This window comes from Crocuta crocuta, unplaced genomic scaffold, assembly GCF_008692635.1.
Source record: "Crocuta crocuta isolate KB4526 unplaced genomic scaffold, BGI_CrCroc_1.0 scaffold118, whole genome shotgun sequence".
Classification (NCBI taxonomy): Eukaryota; Metazoa; Chordata; class Mammalia; order Carnivora; family Hyaenidae; genus Crocuta; species Crocuta crocuta.
Genome location: NW_027551558.1, coordinates 1206159 through 1224904, shown reverse-complemented (window position 1 = coordinate 1224904; position 18746 = coordinate 1206159). Strand labels below are relative to the sequence as shown.

Sequence of the window (18746 nt, the reverse complement as noted above, 5' to 3'; positions counted from 1 at the left end):
TCTTATGACTCTGCCATGTATAGGCATTCACTGGGAAATCACCATCCCCACCCTTGCTCTCCAGGGTCAGGAGCACCTGCCACAGAGAGAGCCCCCTGGGAAGCAATATCTCTCCATGAAGTAGCATGTATAGGAAAGCCATCCATTCAGACAAGGAAGTCTGTACTGTGCCATTCCACTTCAGCTCTGGGAGAAAGAAAATATCACCACCATTCACAGAGAGCAGAGGAATGGGGGATCTGAAACACAGCTGCCAAAATGAATCCTCCTTGTACATGGCTCTCCAGCGCCCATTCAAGAGGGCCTACAGGGAACTCCTTGGCCTTCCACCCTCTTCCTAACCAGGGACCACGGCTCTTTAAGGTAAGGCACATTAGTGGCTAGATGTCAGAAACCACCAGCCAACAGGCAAACTGGGAAAAACAGTCCCCATGGTGAATTCTCCAAATCACTTTCTCAGAAAACATCCACTCCCCTCAAAAAATGCCCACCCTCCCCACTGACATCCACTCACAACCTGCTGAAAATCTGCCGTGCCCAGGACGGCACGGGAATCACTGCAGTGCCTTCAGGGGTAGGGGCTATTTCCGAACACTCTCCCACCCAGGGCTGCGAGCTGGATTACAGTTTGTCTTCACAGAACGGGCAGAAGTGATGCCTCCACACAAGAGCAGGATCTCTAGGCTGTGAGCTCAGTCTCTACTTAATTCACCCTAATTATCACAGTCTTTCAAACCCAAGCACATATGGGAGGCTCAGTGCATGTGAGCCACCAAGACTAGGAGAAAGCAGAAGCTTTCTATGGATGGTTCTATGAAGGTAGTATCTTTGGGAAGGGGTTCTAGGTACTGGACTGGCTCATGGAAAAACCTGGTAAGTATATGTTTTTCTGATACCATGACCATCCCTCAAGGGAAGCAAGAACCACATGTAAAAGACTGTAGGCCCCATCTTCTGGATATTTATTTATGAGGCTTCTTTTTTGCCAAGACTATTCCAGAAAAGTCCTGACTTGATTGCTTTAAAAAGTCTTAATTTTGGGGGTGCCTGGGTGGCTCAGTCAGGTAAGTATCCAACTCATGATTTCGGCTCAGGTCATGATCCAAAAGATAAAAGTGATCCATAGTTCATGAGTTCAAGCCCTGCACTGGGCTCTGTGCTGACAGCATGGTGCCTGCTTGGGATTCTGTCTCCCTCCCTCTCTGTCCCTCCTCTGCTTGTTCTTTATCTTTCTCAAAATAAATAAAAACTTAAAGAAGTCTTAATTTTTAGAAAAATGATACTCTGCAACACTATATCAAAATCTCAACAGCGATTTTTGCAGAAGAAAAAAAATAATTCTGCAATTCACATGGAACTTCAAATGACACTGACTAGCCAAAACAATTTTTGAAAAAGAACAAAGTTGGAAGACTTACATCTCCTGATTTCAAAACAGTATAAAGCTACAGTAATCAAAGCAGTATGTTACTGGCATAAAGACAGACATATAGACCAATGTCTAGAAATAAACCATTGTATATATAGTTCAGTGACCTTTGATAAGAATACCAAGTCACTCAACGAAGAAAGGACAGTCTCTGTCAGTTGGGAATCTACATACAAAAGAATAAAGTTGCATCCTTATCTTACACTACGTACAAAAATTAACTCAAAATGGACAAAAGACCTAAATGTAACACCTAAAACAATAAAACCTTTAGGAGAAAACAGGGCGAAAGCTTCATGACATTGGATTTGGCAAAGATTTCTTGGACAGGACATAAAAAGTAAAGTTAAAAGAAGCAAAAATAGAAAAATAGGAGTACATCAAACTTAAAAAATTTTTCTGATAGAATCAAAGGACACAATTAACCCTAAAAAGGCAAACTACAGAATGGAAGAAAATATTTACAAGCTATATATATGATAAGGTTTTACTATCCAGAACATATAAAGAACTCCTACAAACCACCACCAACAGAATCAAATAACTCAAAAAATGGCAAAGCACTTGAATGGACAATTTCTCCAAAGATGATATACAAATGGCCAACAACCATATGAAAAGAGGTTCAACATCACAAAACACCACAGAAATGCAAAACTATAGTCAGGTATCACTTCACACCCATTAGGATATCTACTATTTAAAGAAAGAAAAAGAGAGAAAACAGAAAATAACAAGTGTTATTGAGAATGTGGACAGAGTGGAACCCTTGCACACTTTGGTGGCGACAGAAAACGGTGCAGCCACTAAGGAAAACAGTGTGATGATTCCTCAAAGTCTTAAAAATAGAAGTAACATAAGAGCAGGAATCCCACTTCTGGGTATATGCTCAAAAGAATTGAAAGCAGGGTCTCAAAGAGAAATTTACAAACCCACGTTCATAGCAGCACCATTCACAATGGCCAAGCGGGGGAAGCAACCTAAGCATCCATGGACAGATAAACAGAGAAGCAAAATATAATGTGAGCACATGCACACTCATGCACACAGTGAAATTATTCAACCTTAAAACTGAAAAAATCCTGTCACATACTGACAACATAGTACTTTGAGGACATCCCCCCTAAGTGAAATAATCTGGTCACGAAAAGTAGGATTCCACTTACACGAGATCCCTAGAGTCATCAATCAAACTCAGTAGAATAGTGATTATGGGGGCTGGGGGAGGGGTGTTATGGTTCAGTGCGTGGTGAAAAAGTTCTGAAGAGCTTTCCTAACACAATATGTACAACACTACAGGCTAACACACTTGAAAAATGGTTCAGATGGTAAAAAACAAAGTAAGATGTTTATGAGCAGTAAAAGCAGATGAAAAGAGCATTAGTGGAAAAAGGGTATAACTCTTACTAAAGCTGAAGTCAAAATGAATAGTTTCTGTGTCCATACTTTTCGATTCCCTTTCTCTACCCTGGGAATATAAGAGCTAAAAATGAGGCTCCCGAGCCACTGCCAGTCATTCAAGATTCTCAGTCAATCCGTTATGTATCAGTCACCCAGTGAAGCTTTGGAGTGACAGATGCGTAGACCCCTGGCATCCAGGGGCAGACACTCCAGGAGGGGGGACTCTGGACCTTCACAGATACTTTTTAAAATAAATTTTTTTCTTTTATAGTTTATTGTCAAGTTGGTTTCCATATAACACCCAGTGCTCATCCCCACAAGTGCCCTCCTTCATGCCCATCAACCCCTTTTCCCCTCTCCCCCACCTCCATCAACCCTCAGTTTATTCTCAGTATTTAAGAGTCTCTTATGGTTTGCCTCCCTCCCTCTCCTTAACTATTTTTCCCCTTCCCCTCCCCTTCTTCTGTTAAGTTTCTCCTGTTCCACATATGAGTGAAAACATAGGGTATCTGTCCTTCTCTGCCTGACTTATTTCACTTAGCGTAACATCCTGGAGTTCCATCCACATTGCTACAAATGGCCAGATTTCATTCTTTCTCATTACCATGTAGTATCCCATTGTATATATAAGCCACATTTTCTTGACCCATTCCATAGACAATACTTTAAACGCCATATTTGAAAAATACTAATTTAAAGATAGAACCCATGCTTTTGAAAGACCAATCTTTCTTTCAGAAAACTAAAAAAATACAAAACCTTTTAAAATTATTTATAGTCTGTTAATATGCAAATTTGTTAAGGATATCCATCTAAATAAGAGGAAAATCCTGGGATTGTTTTCTGACCTTATCCCCCACCCCAAGTTATGCAGAGTTGATAAACAGCTGAAAATAAAAAGCAAACAAAGATTTTACTGTGAGAATTGTGAGGTAACAAGACAGGTCTCACAAAATGCCATCATTCTTAGGTAGTTTTATCCTTTCCAGCTTACAGACAGGACCTGTCTGTCCCTGCTCCCCTACAAAGCTCAAGAACACAGGTGTAAGGGGGGCGCCTGGGTGGCTCAGTCGGTTAAGCATCTGACTTCGGCTCAGGTCATGATCTCATGGTTTGTGGGTTCCAACCCCGCGTTGGGCTCTGTGCTGACAGCTAGCCCAGAGTCTGGAGCCTGTTTCAGATTCTGTGTCTCCCTCTCTCTCTGCCCCTCCTCTGTTCAGGCTGTCTCTCTCTCTCTCTCAGAAATAAATTTAAAAAACATAAAAAAAAAAAAAAAGAAGAAGAACACAGATGTAGGTAGCTGACCACTAACTCCACATCCAGGCACTGCATTTCTAATTATTTTTTTTATTTTTTACTTTACTGATTTTTGAGAGAGAGAGGGAGAGAAGAGTGCAAGCATGAGCAGGGGAGGGGCAGAGAAAGAGGGAGAGAGAGAATCCCAAGTAGGCTCTGCACTCTCAGCACAAAGCCTAGTGCAGGGCTCGCTCCCATGAACCACAAGATCATTACCTGAACCAAAAATCAAGAGTCAGGACACTTAACTGACTGAGCCACCCAGATGCCCCTGCATTTCCTCTTTATAAAACACCTCATCACACCCCACTGCCTCTCTCAGGACAGAAGTGGGCCAGATCCACATGGAATAAATCTGGCCAGACCTTCAGAGCTGAGTGCCACCCCAGAGAGCACACTCCCACGTGCCTGGAACTTGAGCTTGCTACGTCAGGATTTCTGCTCACGCAGATGCAGCTGCCACGTGCTCCCCAAAGACCATGCAAATCAAGGGTACTGGTTGTGATCTCACAGAAGAAATCATTAAGCACTGCTTTTACTCTTGAGGTGACAACCTATGCAGTGAAGGAAGGAAGGTCTCCAATGCATCGAAGACTACAGGAGCAAAGGGTACCCTGAGAGCACATCCCTCGTAAGTTCTGACATCAAATAGAAGATGCAAACATTTCTAATCTGTTCCATCTCCTTCACATATGCAGGATCCAAAATATCTCCTGTAAGGCTCAATTCAGACATGTTTGTGTGGGGAGCCTTCTTGTGGGCTCTGGTTGGAGATAATCCCTCTCACCATTGGCTGCCTGTGCCACTAGTTAATTACTGCATTCTGCCTCGTCAAGTGCTTCCTACACATCCTTTTCACCAGATGAAAAGCTCACTGAGCACTCGAAGCAATCCTTTTTCTTCCTTAGATCACCACACAGCTTTGCTCTCTGCAAGGAGGGCAGCCCACCCCTGTTAGTTATAAGCACACCCGAATAAAGATTCCAGAGCAGTCCTAATGCCATCAGAATGGCTAGACCTAGGAATTTGCCATGGAAAATAAATTCCCTTACATGGCACCTTGGCCAGGGCCAGTATGGGAACAGTGCTCACTAAAAGTTAGCTGAGTGAAGAGAGGAGCCATAGACTGGGGCCTTCTCATCCAAAAGGCTATTCCATCAGCTCTATTGTTTTTTCACATCTGTAGCTTAGCCTGAGTGCAGTTTCCTTTCCCTCTTCGAAATGCTAGTAAGTAGTCACGGCACCTAAGTGGCCATACTGATGCACTGTATTTAAGAAGACCCTGAAATCCTATGAAATCAGCATTTCCAACAGCCCCTCCTTCCTATGAGAACATGTTCTGCCTGTAACCATTAATGATAGTAACTCTGGTTCTGGTCCTAAAAAGGACCACACAATGGAGGCTGTTGACTAACTATTTGGGTAAGGAATTATGAAGAGGAGAGCAAGGGGGGACTTTAGAAAGAGCATAAATAATCAGAATGAGAGATGCTATGAAAGTACCAATTAATATTAATAATATCAGAACAGCAAAGTTAACCCTCACAGCCCAGAGGGGGAGAAAAGCCCTCAAACAAATGTCAATTGCCTCATCAAAATGTACACCAAAAATGGGCATGGCATTCAAAAGTCTAAGTTGAGGGGAGGGAGAGGAAGAAAAAGCAGCAAGAAAGGTATGCCCACTCATTTGCTGGGAGAAAAAAGCAGAGAGAAAGGCATGCCCACTCATTTGCTGGAGCTGTGCCTCTGGACTTGACTACCATGTGACCATCTTGCGACCCTGTCATGCTTTCCAGGGCCATGAGCTGTGATCATGGCCAGAAACATAGGAGCCTAAGAAATGAGCCCTAAAAGATTAGCTCGAATTAATGATCAAGGAAGGGAAACAGTAAAGTAAACCAGTGTTTTCCGTTTTCATAGAATTTCCTTAAATAGGTTCAAAACAGCATTCCTGCCAAAACACAGGACATTATTTTCATGCTGGGAAGAGGATGAGCCAAGGGTCGGGTACGGTGGAGGCTTGTTCGGTCCCACTGCGAATTCTGAAAATAATACTGCAACTACACTCACTGCAAACTAATGTTCTATATGGTTTCAAGATGAATTTCACTGTTCCCACAGTCCACACAGATGATACATAAATACAGAAGGAATAAGGTGTAGAAAGTGAATGACTCCTGAGAAACCCCAAATCGTTCAGGTTCCAAGACAAAAAATTGAGTGTGATCTGCCAAAGGGGAAATCCACATAAAAGTGGAATGAATGTTTACATCTCCTGGAGGTTTTTTTTTTTTTTTTTTTTTTGTTTTTTTTTTTTTTTTTTTTTTACATAAGTTCCTAGCATAGCCCAGTCCAACCACCTCCCTGTGTCAGAGCCACACCTTACTTGACTGGTAAGGAGTTGCACCCTGAAGCTTTGGAAAAACTACAAAATAAAACAAAAGGCTGGTTCTTACTGTGAACTTGTGCGATCACATAGCATACAGTAGAACCCCATCATAAATATACTCCTTACACATTTTCTTTCCCTGCAGTCAGGCCGGAGCCCCAGCATAAACACTGCACAAGGTGTCCCTCTCTGCAACATGGAACATGCAGCCTAACTCTTGTCCCCCAACACCAGTATTTATGATGGAAAACAGGATCTAAGAAGATATGTAATGCTTTAGTGTAAAGACCAAATTTCTCTTGGCACAAAGAACTCAAACAGTGGGATTTTGCCTTCATTTCATATCAAGTAATACTGACTTAATGCAAAGGGAGGTGTGCTTGCCAGAGGTCTGGCTCAGCCCCAGGATTGAAGTTATGGTGAGTGCCGCCGCCTGTCAATTTCCCACAGCCGGCAGCCAGCCGCACCGCCTGCAGAACCTCCTATGAGCACTAAGGGGCCACCGTCATAACACCATGGTGAGAACACCTATGATGCCAGAGCTTCCCTGCAGAATTCCCCACGGCTCCATGTTAAACAGAGCAGGGGTCTCGGATCTGCAGCCTCTGCATCTTATGTTTACATTTGCAACAAACACTGCAAGGGAGAAAAAATTTTCTACCTTATAATTCAACAAAAATATTCTAATCAGAACAGCACTCCTCAAATATCTACATCAACACAGACCCGATGCCAATGGCAAACAGAGTTTCCATCCACCTTTCTTGATCAGCTCCGGGGCTTCTGGGTGTGACAGTCCAGCCTCTCTGGTCTTCCCTATCTTGGTGCCCACCCCTCCAGGCCTTGCACAGGATCTCCATACCTGGGTACCAGGTGGGTAACAGGGCTCCACGCACGGGCTCCCTCACCTGTACAAGAGGATAATAAATGCCTACTTCACCCATATGTTGAAAGAATGAAATCTGTTAATTATACACAGTGATTAAAGTAGTGCCTGGAACACGGTGAGTATTCATTAAGTGTTTGCAACTGTCATTTTCTGCTCTCATTTTCCTGGGCCTCTTACGAGTACTGCATGTTCTAGGAACAGGCTTCCCGTGACGCAATGGACGTCTGTGTCTTTTTCTGCCTTCTATAGAAATGTTGGTCTCAAGGTTCCTGCTGGTACAGATGGTGGACCAGTAAACTGGGACAGCTTCTGGGAGGGGCCCAGGCTGTATACATCAGGAGCCTGGACATGAGTCTAAGACAATGACAACAGTGACTTAGATGTGTACATGGGGCGGCTTTCTCAAGCAAGGTTCATAATGGCCCCATACTTGGAAACCTGCAGACACCTGAGGCCACATCAATAAAACCATAGGAGATTCATATGATGGGGAAGTGCTAATAAAATAACCTTCTGAACATACAGCTTAGTCTAGCCTGTCCTATACATGCTTAGAACACTTACATTAGTCCACAGTTGGGCAAAGCCTTCTTTTTATGAAGTGTTGAATATTTCCTGTACCTTGTTGACCGCTGTACTGAAAGCAAAAGCAGAGAGTGGCTATAAATGTATCAGCTGCTGACCCTCGTGATCACTGGCTGACTAGGAGCTGTGGCCACTGCCACTGCCCGGCATCACGAGAGGACAGGACTGCATGTCCCCAGCCTGGAAAAAGATCCAGATTAACACTCTGAAGCGTGGTTTCCACCGGATACGTACTGGGATCACACCACTGTAGAGCTGGAAAGGAAAATCATTAAGTCGACCATCTTAAGTTGGGGACTGTCTATACATCCATCCTCCTTCAACAGTGTCTGCTCCATTCTGAAGAACCTCCAGGGTCAGGGCCTGGTTTCCTGTGTGTCTTTAACCCTTGCCTCCACTGTCACAACGCTCTTTCTCTAGACATCCTCCCTTCTCACAGAGCCCAGCCACGGCCAACACCTGCCCGCCAGGCCTCCAGGCGGGCACGAGGGGGCTGCCCCAACCCTGCACCTCATTTTCACCATCTCCACGGCCTGGGATCTCCCTCGCAAAACCCAGACACACCCCGCTACCCACCAACTCCTGCTTCTCCGAAACTTCCTCACGTCCTAAACATATGGGCTAGAAGAAGAATTAACTTTACTTCTTCCAGAGCTCAATAGAGATTCACCTATTGAAACTTAAATGTTTTATTTGGTAAAATCCAGAGTTCTTTTAAGGCAACATAAAACCAGATCAAGTTATTTCAGTGAGTTGTAATTCCTTCCAAAGCAGTGGTATCTCTTTTCTACCATGTAGCCCAGACAATGCAGAGGCCTCTGATGTAACCCCTGTGACACAGCACCTCTGGTCTAAGTCAGTTTTATGGTTTATGACTACATAGCAGTCCCCAAATTCCCTGGTACTCCATTCCCTGCCCTGCCCTGCACACCCTGGGTGTACAGCAATCACTTTCTTCCCTCCCAATTCCAGCACCACATTCGGAGTCCAGACAATAGTTAATTTCTCACAATAGTTAAATGGCTAATGCCTCTGCTTCTGAAACATAATGGTTATACTCTGAAAATAACAAGAGGAAGAAAATGTGCTGAAGGGAAACTAATGAAAGTCCATGAGGACACTGCCAAATTAAGTGACATCACTGTGTTATACACAGTTTGGACTATGTCCAAACTATATACAGTTTGGACTATAATGTCCAAAATTTTGCCAGCCCCAGAGAAACAAATAAACCAAAACAAACCCCATGTAATGTTTTTGAAAGCTGAAGAACATTCCTGCTACGGTGTAAATATCAGATCAACTGGAATTTCTCTTACTGGGAATAAGGTACTAAAAAGTAGAGTTACATATTAAACGCTGGGTGTACATACTTTGTAATACATTCTACCAAGCAAAGGAAGAGAATAATGTATGACATCAACAGGACATATTAACTCGTTCATCACTGATAAAGGATCAGTGTACACTGGGGTGCCTAGGCGGCTCAGTCAGTTAAACATCCAACTCTTGGTTTTGGCTCAGGCCATGATCTCGTAGTTTCCTGAGTTCAAGCACTGAGTCAGGCTCCGTGCTGCCAGCTTAGGATTCTCTCCTTCACGCTCTGCCCCTCCTCCACTAGTGCTATCTCTGTCTCTGTCTCTCAAAATAAATAAATAAACATAAAAAAAAAAGATCTGCATACAGACTACACCAAGGGGTAATGCCACTTCGGGTGAGTACAGGCTATAAAACTCGATCTGAGGAAAATCTGAAGTTAAGTCTAAGCGAACTACAGCAGGCACCGGTATACAAGGCAATGATGAGGCACTCAGGGGGGCACTAAATTAGGTCATCCTTTGTGTGACAACGCAACAGCGAAGAAAGGAGGCAAATCAAATTAAGTTCATCTGGTTAAATTCATGCTGTATCTGATTTAAGGGGGGAAGGATTATGCCCTCTGAAATGCACAACTGTACCCACATGCAGGTTCAAACGGTGCCCTTCTTCCCATAAGGGGCTCGGATTCAGGGGGGCACTGTGGGGGTAGAAGAAGTGAGACAGGGTGGCTGGGGAAGGGGTGGGCTAAGGCTGGAGACAGTAAAATACAGGCTTTAGACTACAGAGGTAGACAGAGGTCTTCTGCTCTCCCACACTGGTGCCACTCCCACTGCCAGCAAAGGACAGAAATTGTTAACCCTTCTCACGAGCCCATGTAGTGTGTTCATGCATGTGTCCTCCACACAGTCTACTTCCAGAAGCTGTAGAAATGGCCTCGAATAGCTTTGGTGTCAAAGCCCAGAGGCAAAGCAGGTAATTTACCTACCAATGTACCATATTTACTAAGTTTTGGTTTTTCAGTAGTACTCAAATTATGTAATCAGTAGTTTCATTTCAGAAATGTTTACTCCCATGTGCAAAACAGGGGAAAGAGTAATAATAATAATAATAGCTATTATTTGGGAGCACTTACTGTGGGCCAGCCCTTGTGCTAAGCCCTGTAGTTTTCTACTGATGCCCTAACAGACTTAGAGGCTACAAAAGTATCCATTTATCATCTAGTGGGTGTGCAGGTCAGAGGCCGGGCATGGTGTGGCTCAGCTGGTTCTCTGCTCTGCCCTTACAGGCTAAATCAGGGTGTCAGCAGGGAGGGCTACATTCCTGCCATCAGAGGGTAATTCAAGTTGTTGGCAGAATTCAGTTCTGTGAGGCTGTAGCACTGAGGTCCCTGTCTCCCTGCTGCCTATCGGCAGGGAGCTACCATAGGCTGCCCGCGGGCTCTGGCTCACTACTGCGGCTTTCAAAGGAGGCAGCGGTGGGTGGAGGCCTCCTCATACCTTGAATCTTCCTGACTTCCCTACTGCCTCTCTGAGGCATCCCTTCTGCCAGATCTCCCCAACTGGCTCTGCCACCTACTGCTGCTGCTTTTAAAAACTCGTGTGATTATGTGGCCCCATCCACATAACCCCAGGTAATCTTGATATCATACCAGCTGATTCATGACCTCAATCCAACAGCAGGGCCTTTCACTGCAGCATGTTGACTACTGCACTCGGCAATTCTGCCCATCGCATGATGACCTCAGTTAACCCTCACAGCAACCCCATGATCAAGGTAGCGGGAAAGTGAGCCAATTTATCTGTTACCTAGATCATCTGGTTCACTTTACAAATTACAGCCTAGCCCCCAAATAATCCCAGATAGATTAAATAATTAAATGTTGAAAAAGAAAACAACAACAACAACAAAATCACACAAACCAAAAATACCATGGCTGAATATTTCTCTATTCTCGGAACTCTTACAGCATAAAAGAAATAGAATAGCAAAAGGGTAAATAAACAGAGTGAGACTATCATTACAAAATGTCAATAGAATGAAAGGCAAAAGCTAGATTCGGGAGGAGGGGCAGATGCTAAATTTATACCAGATGATTAACATCCCTATTATGAAGAGCTCATGTAAAAAGCAAAAATGTTTGAAAAGGTAAAATAAACTATTTAGACGTCTTTTGTGAATTAACATGTTAGAAAATCTAACTTTTTATTTTTATTGTTTTTTGTCACCAGAGAACAATGGGTCTTCTATGAAATTAGCAAACTATTTTGTTGGTAGTTTTTGAAGATAATGCTCAATGCCACTAATGTGTTAGTGATACATACCCCAACAAACAATGAAGGAAACAGATCAGCATTTGGCACAATTTGTATTTGAACTCTTGATTGAGGAAATAAAATTCAAAGACACTTACAATAAAATACTAGAGAACTTTAAGGGTAGGAATAAACAGAACATGGTGTGCCAATATAATACTGTTCAGCAATTACACTAGCCCAAGATACTTTGCATTATGTAGACATGGGAAAATGTCCCCGACTTGATAACACTGACAAGTAGAATGTGACACTACCCACAGCAGGAGGAGGAGTAGGTGATGAAGGCACTTGGGAGCCTGAAAGCCAAGGCTGAATTCTGGCTCCACCCCTGAATAGCCCTATGGCTTTGGGTAGGCCATGACTTGATTCTAGTTTTCCATAAATAATCAAAGTGGGACGGTATCATTTACCTCCCAGGGCTCTGTTCAGACTTAAATGACAATGAACAGCAAGTCCAGTGGTCCATGGAGGCCTGCCAGCCAAGCACCCAGTGGAGTACAGTATACCTCACACAATCTCGAAAAACGTCTACCAGAGGCCCCCTGTACCAGCTTCCTGTGGCTGTTGTTGTGACTGAAGTCCATGCACCAGGTGGACTAAAACACCAGAAATTCCTTTTCCCACAGCTCTAGAAAACAAGGTGTTGGCAAGGCCACACTTCCCCCAAAGGCTGTAGGAGAGAATCCTGCCTTGCCTTTGAGGTGATCCTCAGCCTGGGGCTGGATGGCTTCAATCCCTTCCTTGGGCTTCATGACACCTGCTCTTCCCCCTATGTGTCTGTGTCTTCTCCATTCTGTCTCTTATAAAGACACCTCTTATAAATAAATATATGTATATTTCCATATGGCCCACCTGGGTAATCCAGGCTGAACTCTTCGTGAGATCCTTAACTTGATTACGCCCACAAAGACCTTCCCTGACATAAGACCACATTCACAGGTTCCAGGGGTTAAGATGTATGTATTGGAGGACCACCATTCAGCCCACTACCCGCAAAGTCTGTGGAGTGGCAAAGTTACTGGAGGCTTTAGACTCTTAGATGTGGAATTTCACCACTAACGCAGCAGTCCACACCAGCTAGCGCCCTGCACGAAGCAACAAGTCCTTTCATATGAGTGGGGCAGCCGTCTGACATGTCACGCAGTGGGAAGGGCTGTGCCCTACACAAGCCCTACTTGAACAGATCACGACACCCAAAGCTGGGGTGCTCAGAACAGTGAAGTCAAACATCCACAATGCCGTAACCGTTCTTTTACGAAACTTTAAAACTGTTCTTTTAACTTCAGAAAAGAGGCAGAGCCAAAACTCACTGTGGCCAGGCAGGTCGGCTGCTCTGGGGTGCCCACCCACCAGGCTCACCGCGCTGTCGATGTGCGCTTTCGCTCACCTTCGATGTAGAGTGGCTCCACCACGTCGTGGTTAATCAGCTCGAAGTTCTCGTGGCCGATCCAGTGCTCCACATTCCTCTTCCTGCCCGTGAAGAAGTTGTCCACCACAGTCACCTCGTGGCCATCCATCATGAGTTTGTCCGTGAGGTGAGAGCCCACGAACCCTGCTCCTCCAGTTATCTGCACCAGGACAGGGTGCCGACCATCCCCAGAGAAAGCACAAGAGGACACAGTGACAACCAGCTTCAAGGGGATATGCCTTTGGTACAGCCACAACTTAGAACTTGGAAGGAGAGCAAAGAAGGACACTAAAAGTTTCAGGGCAGTGTCCTCTCTCTTCCTCTAGAACGAGTTGATTTCTACCACTGTTGACTTCTAAGCAGCCTAAAAACTTAAGCTACCACCCAGTAAATATTGGTACAGAAAAGTAGTTACAAATGTACCCTCTGACAGAGAATTTCACATTAAAAGGTTCTTATTTTATGCTGGATGAGACACTGAACATCACTTGTGTCATTCTAACACTCCTGCAAAGTTTCAGAATGTTTTAAAATGTGATTAGAACATGGAGAGATTTGGTGAACTACCAAGTAATATATGTGGTTGGTTTTGTTAAATGTTTATTTATTTTGAGAGAGAAAGTGAAGGGGAGGGGCAGAGAGAGAGGGAGAAGAGAGAGAATCCCAAGCAGGCTCTGCACTAGAGCCCAACACGGGGCTCGATCTCATGAACCACGAGATCATGACCTGAGCTAAAATCGAGAGTCATCAGAGGCTTAACTGACTGAAACACCCAGGCGCCTCTGTGGCTTTTAAATTGGACATAAAAAACTCATAAAAACTACTATCTTTCCCGTTGGTTATGAGAACAAATGAATAAGCAACAGCTATCGTCTGCAGACCTAAACCCTAACTGATTAAGGTCCACCGTTCGGTCAATGTCTGAGTAAGGGTGCAAACACTGTGTGGGGTCCGCTCACGGGCCCAACGGGCACAACGCAGCTATGGGGGGCAGAGGGCCAGCAACGCCGTCCTTCCAAAACTTGAAGAAGCAATCACGATTGAAAAACACAGCTTTAAGTAATAAAAATATTTTCTTCAAATTAAATGGTGTAAGTGGAAGAGCCAGATACAGCACGCTGTAATTTTAGGAGGAAAGAGTAGGAAGAACAAACTCAGAAAGCAGACTAGTGAAGTCAAACTACGTTCTCTGCCCCGTTCTGTTCTCCGTTCTGCATTCTCTATTCCAAACTGAAAGAATTAACAGGGAAAAAAAAAACCCAATTCTTTCACTGAAAAAGGCACAAAAGCCCCTAGGCCTATGGTTTTAAAACATTTAGTTTGCCATGAAGCCCTTTGTTCAGATAAAATCTGACACGTAATTCCAATGTTGACCACAAGGGAGGGCAAAGCTGCCTGGGGTGAAGAAGGAGGATTTGGGGGAAGGGGCAGGGGAGAAATGCCAGCCACCAGCACCAACAAGACATTTACACATGCTCTGATGAAAATCACAAACACAGATGACCCTTGAACAACTCGGGTGTGAGTGCACGGCTCCATTTGTATGCAGAGTTTTGTTTGATAAATACAATACAGCACTATGAGTATATTTTCTCTTCCTTATGATGTTCTCAGTAACATTCTCTTTTCCCTAGTTTATTTTAAGAACAAACTATATATAATACATATGACACACAAGATAAGTGTTAATCGACTGTTTATGTTATGGTAAGGATTCCAGTCAACAGCAAGCAAAAGGAGTCAAAAGCTACGCGTAGATTGTCGACAGCCTGTGTTGGGGGTGGATGGTTGGTGCTTCTCAGCCCTGAGCTGTTCAAGGGTCAGCTGAATAATAGTTGAGAATGTGGATGGTTGTAAAGTCCTGATGCTCAATAGCTCTCAATCAGCTGCATTCATTCTTTATGGAGAGCACCACTTCCTAAATCCTTTCTGCTTCTGAGGTAAGAGACAGACACTCAGAGGAACTCAATTTCTGACCAAGGTCCCTAGGTCACCAGTAATGACAGAAAAAACTCAGCCTTCCTAATTTCATATTCTCTCCACTACCTGCAGACCTGTCTGGTTCGTGTTTTATCTTTAGTGTCCCTACATTTTACCTGTATATCTAAACAATGATTCGAAAAGAGAATTTGGGGGAAAGATAACTAAATTCCAAATCTAGCTCACTATCTGTGCTTAACTTAGGGGACGAAAATTCACTTTATTTTGCCTTCATTTCATTGCATTTTCCCAAGCCTCCCACAGTTTATAAATCAGAAAAATTATATCTTTTAAAAAGAAATCTAACCTCTTTTTTTGTTTTATTTATTTCTGAGAGAGAGCGACAGCATGAACAGGGGAGGGTCAGAGAGAGAAGGAGACACAGAACCAGAAATAGGCTCCAGGCTCTGAGCCAGCCGTCAACACAGGGCCCAGCGAGGGGCTCGAACCCACGAACCGTGAGATCATGACCTGAGCCAAAGTTGGACGCTTAACTGACTGAGCCACCCAGGCACCCCAAAAATCTAACCTCTTTAATGTAACTCTGTATCTACACGCAAATCTTTTTTTTTTTTTTTTTTTTAAATGTTTTATTTATTTCTAGGAGAGAGAGACAGCATGAGCAGGGGAGGGTCAGAGAGAGAGGGAGTCACAGACTGAAACAGGCTCCAGGCTCCGAGCTGGCAGTCAGCACAGAGCCCGACGCGGGGCCCGAACCCACAAACCGCGAGATCATGACCTAAGCGAAAGTCGGAAAGTCGGACGCTTAACCGACTAAGCCACCCAGGCGCCCCTCTACACGCAAATGTTTCTTAAACTAAGACGTTCTGTAGCATGCTAACTTTATCTCCACACCTAAAATAACTGAGCCACAACTCAGCTAGCATAAATGCGGTGTACTAAATTATACACAATTGCCTCCAACATTTCACTAGTTTTAGTGATGACATAAAATTGCTTGAAACACCTTAGCCTTGCTTAAAATGCATTTGAACAGTTTTTCTTGAATAATTCCTTTCTATAGAAAATATTTAAAGATTTATGTAACATAGTTGGGTGGTTATACAATGTCTCTCCCTAATCAATTTCAGCCCATTAGGCAAGCCATTTCAAACAGAAACAAAACTGGCAGAAGCCCATCACTTACAAGCTTCTTCAGGAAAAGTAGCTGCCGAGCCCAGCCATACCCTCTGAGTAACAAGGAGCCAACGCTGAAGAAGATAGTAGGAAGAAAGGGCAGGAGACCTCTTACACTGAAGCTGACGGGGCTCCACCCAGCTTTGCATGAGTCTGCAGTTATGAGCTCATCTCAATTGCTTGTACTTCTGCTCTTGTGGGAGCTCATAGGCAGCGAACAGTGGTCCAGTTCAAGAGCAGCATTCAAACTCATGCTGCTCAGTAAGTCAGCAAGAAGAATGCCTTTCTGAACAAACCTCTTCTCTGTGCTAAGGCATCAATAATAACTGAAAAGGCTTTGGGTTTTAGCAACAATACGGCACCAGATGACTCTGAAATGTGGCTTAACCTATGAGCCAGCAGATGAGTGAGGCACATTCAGTCCATTTATTGCGGTTACATGTAAAGTGAAATAAATTCAGTAATACACAGCAGCGACAGGAAGGTCATCCCACGTAGAAGTAATCATAACCCTTGCAAGACTGTGCAGGGTTCACATATTAGGGTAAGGTATAAATATTTTGATTGCTCTGACATGTCGTAGTAGAAAGATAAAAAAAAAATAACTTTTCTCTGGTGCTGAAGATGTGGATGTATTTCTCAACTCATGCTTAAATGCCTACACATTTTTGATATGGTAGAAATAACCCAATAAGATGGTGTACAAGTGTAATAGACTTTAGAGTCTGCTCAGGGTGAGATTTATGTAAACCATCTAAAAAGGCAGGAGGTCTTCTATAACTTCCAGAAGAAAAGGCGAATATGTGGTATAAGTAATTTAACAATCATTTAAGAGTATGACTTGGGTGTTTGGGATAAGTAGTCCTATAGCCTAGATAACAGGTAAAAGAACAGAAAACCTTGTGTACCAACCACTTATATATCAAGGTCACAGATATAAAGCAGTTCCTACAGAATGGCACTGTGAGGTGCTCCACAGACCTGTCCCTAGCAAAACCGTAACTGGGGAGGATTATTTCAAACACCTAACCAGTTAAAGTCTTTGGAAACTGTCCTAAGTGTATACAGCAAATGAAGAAACACTCATTCAAGAAAATCTACAAAAATTCAGTAAGAATCTGTGACACCTGAGCCATGGACCACTCCCTCCTTCCACTCTTCAAACCCAGAGTTCAGAGTGGGTGAGTGTTAGGCGTGACCGAAACAATGGAGCTCCCAGTCAAAAAAGATCATGATATCTCACCAGGAAGGGCAGGCCTCAGGCATTTCTGGTTCTTTCCAGCTGTGAACTGCACAGGCTAAATTCCTGAGGTGTGAGCCAAGTGGTTAATATCTTCCTCCTCCAGCCCCACCCCCCAAAGCAGAAGCTCTACCCCAGGCATGGCAGGTGGTGAATAAATGAATAATGGGACTGTGGTCACCCTTGCCCCAGCTCAGTCAAGGAGTGGATTCCACACCCAGAGATGCAAGGCAAGAAGACCAGTGGCACTGCTCCTGCCCAGCCCCCTGCTTGTAAGCAGGAATGTCACTCCCTCCTCCAGCTCCATAGCAGTAACTCAGAGATTTTCCCCCGGGGACAGAGGCAGTTGCTAAAAACACAGAGCTCCACAGCTCCCTGCAGTGGTATAAACTTAGTTTGAAAGAGAAATTGCATTGAGCATAAAGGTGATCTCAAACATATTGAATGGAGATTTTAAGTGGTAAGCAACAGAAAGGAGCCTGGTAGCTCTCTGAGAACAACAAGCTTGAGCCAGGCTGGCCAGTTTAGTAGAGAGAACCAGGAAAAGACACACCTAAGAGCCCTCCTGGGGTCAGAAGAAACCTTAACAATTGACCTAAAACCTGACCTCTGCAAAGGCTCCAGAATTTAACTGGATCATACTGAGGAGCAATTTATAAGGCAAAGCACTGATTAAAGCATAGTTTGCTCAACTAGCAATTACTAGAGCCTAAAGAGTTGGTGTGATACCATACAAGGCAGATAGCTTAACAGAGAAATCAAGCTAAAAGATGGTCACGGAGAGCCCTGCTAGAACCACTGCCATCCCAGGGTGACTGTGTCCATCCGCAAGGCTGCCTCTGAGCCGCGGCCCTCAGAGCTTCACACTCCAGGCAACACACATCACTGAAAGACACCAGCTAAGATACTCAACAGATAAACAGGCAAAAAGGAAATAAGGCTTAGGGAAAGGGGAGAAGATTATCCCAAGTTGCTACAATATACTACCTAAAACACCCAATTTTCTATAGAGAATGTTGAGATGGCAAGGAGACAGGAATATGTGACCTGAACACAGGGAGCACAACCAGGCCCACCTATGTGCAGGCCCAGCTGCCACATTTAACAGTCTTCAAATCAGCTGTTATAAATAAGTTCACAGAATGGGAAGAAGCCATGCTTCAAGAAGTAAATAGAGACTAAAAAGAGAAAAATTATAAAATAGGAACAAATGAGGGGGCACCTGGGTGGCTCCGTTGGTTGAGCATCCGACTTTGGCTCAGGTCATGATCTCACGGTTCGTGGGTTCGAGCCCCACATCAGGCTCTGTGCTGACAGCTCAGAGCCTGGAGCCTGTTTCGGATTCTGTGTCTCCTCT

General features: G+C 44.0%; 1 protein-coding gene across 4 annotated transcripts in view; it reads right to left on the bottom strand.

The window, feature by feature from the left end:
• The window catches only part of UXS1 (UDP-glucuronate decarboxylase 1), a 92681-nt gene that overhangs the window by 34376 nt on the left and 39559 nt on the right, over positions 1 to 18746 (bottom strand). For all 4 annotated transcript variants that reach the window (XM_077749299.1, XM_077749300.1, XM_077749302.1 and 1 more), the window contains one exon: positions 13012 to 13192. In XM_077749299.1, coding sequence (XP_077605425.1) covers positions 13012 to 13192 — 181 coding nt within the window. The remainder of the gene's footprint in view (positions 1 to 13011; positions 13193 to 18746) is intronic.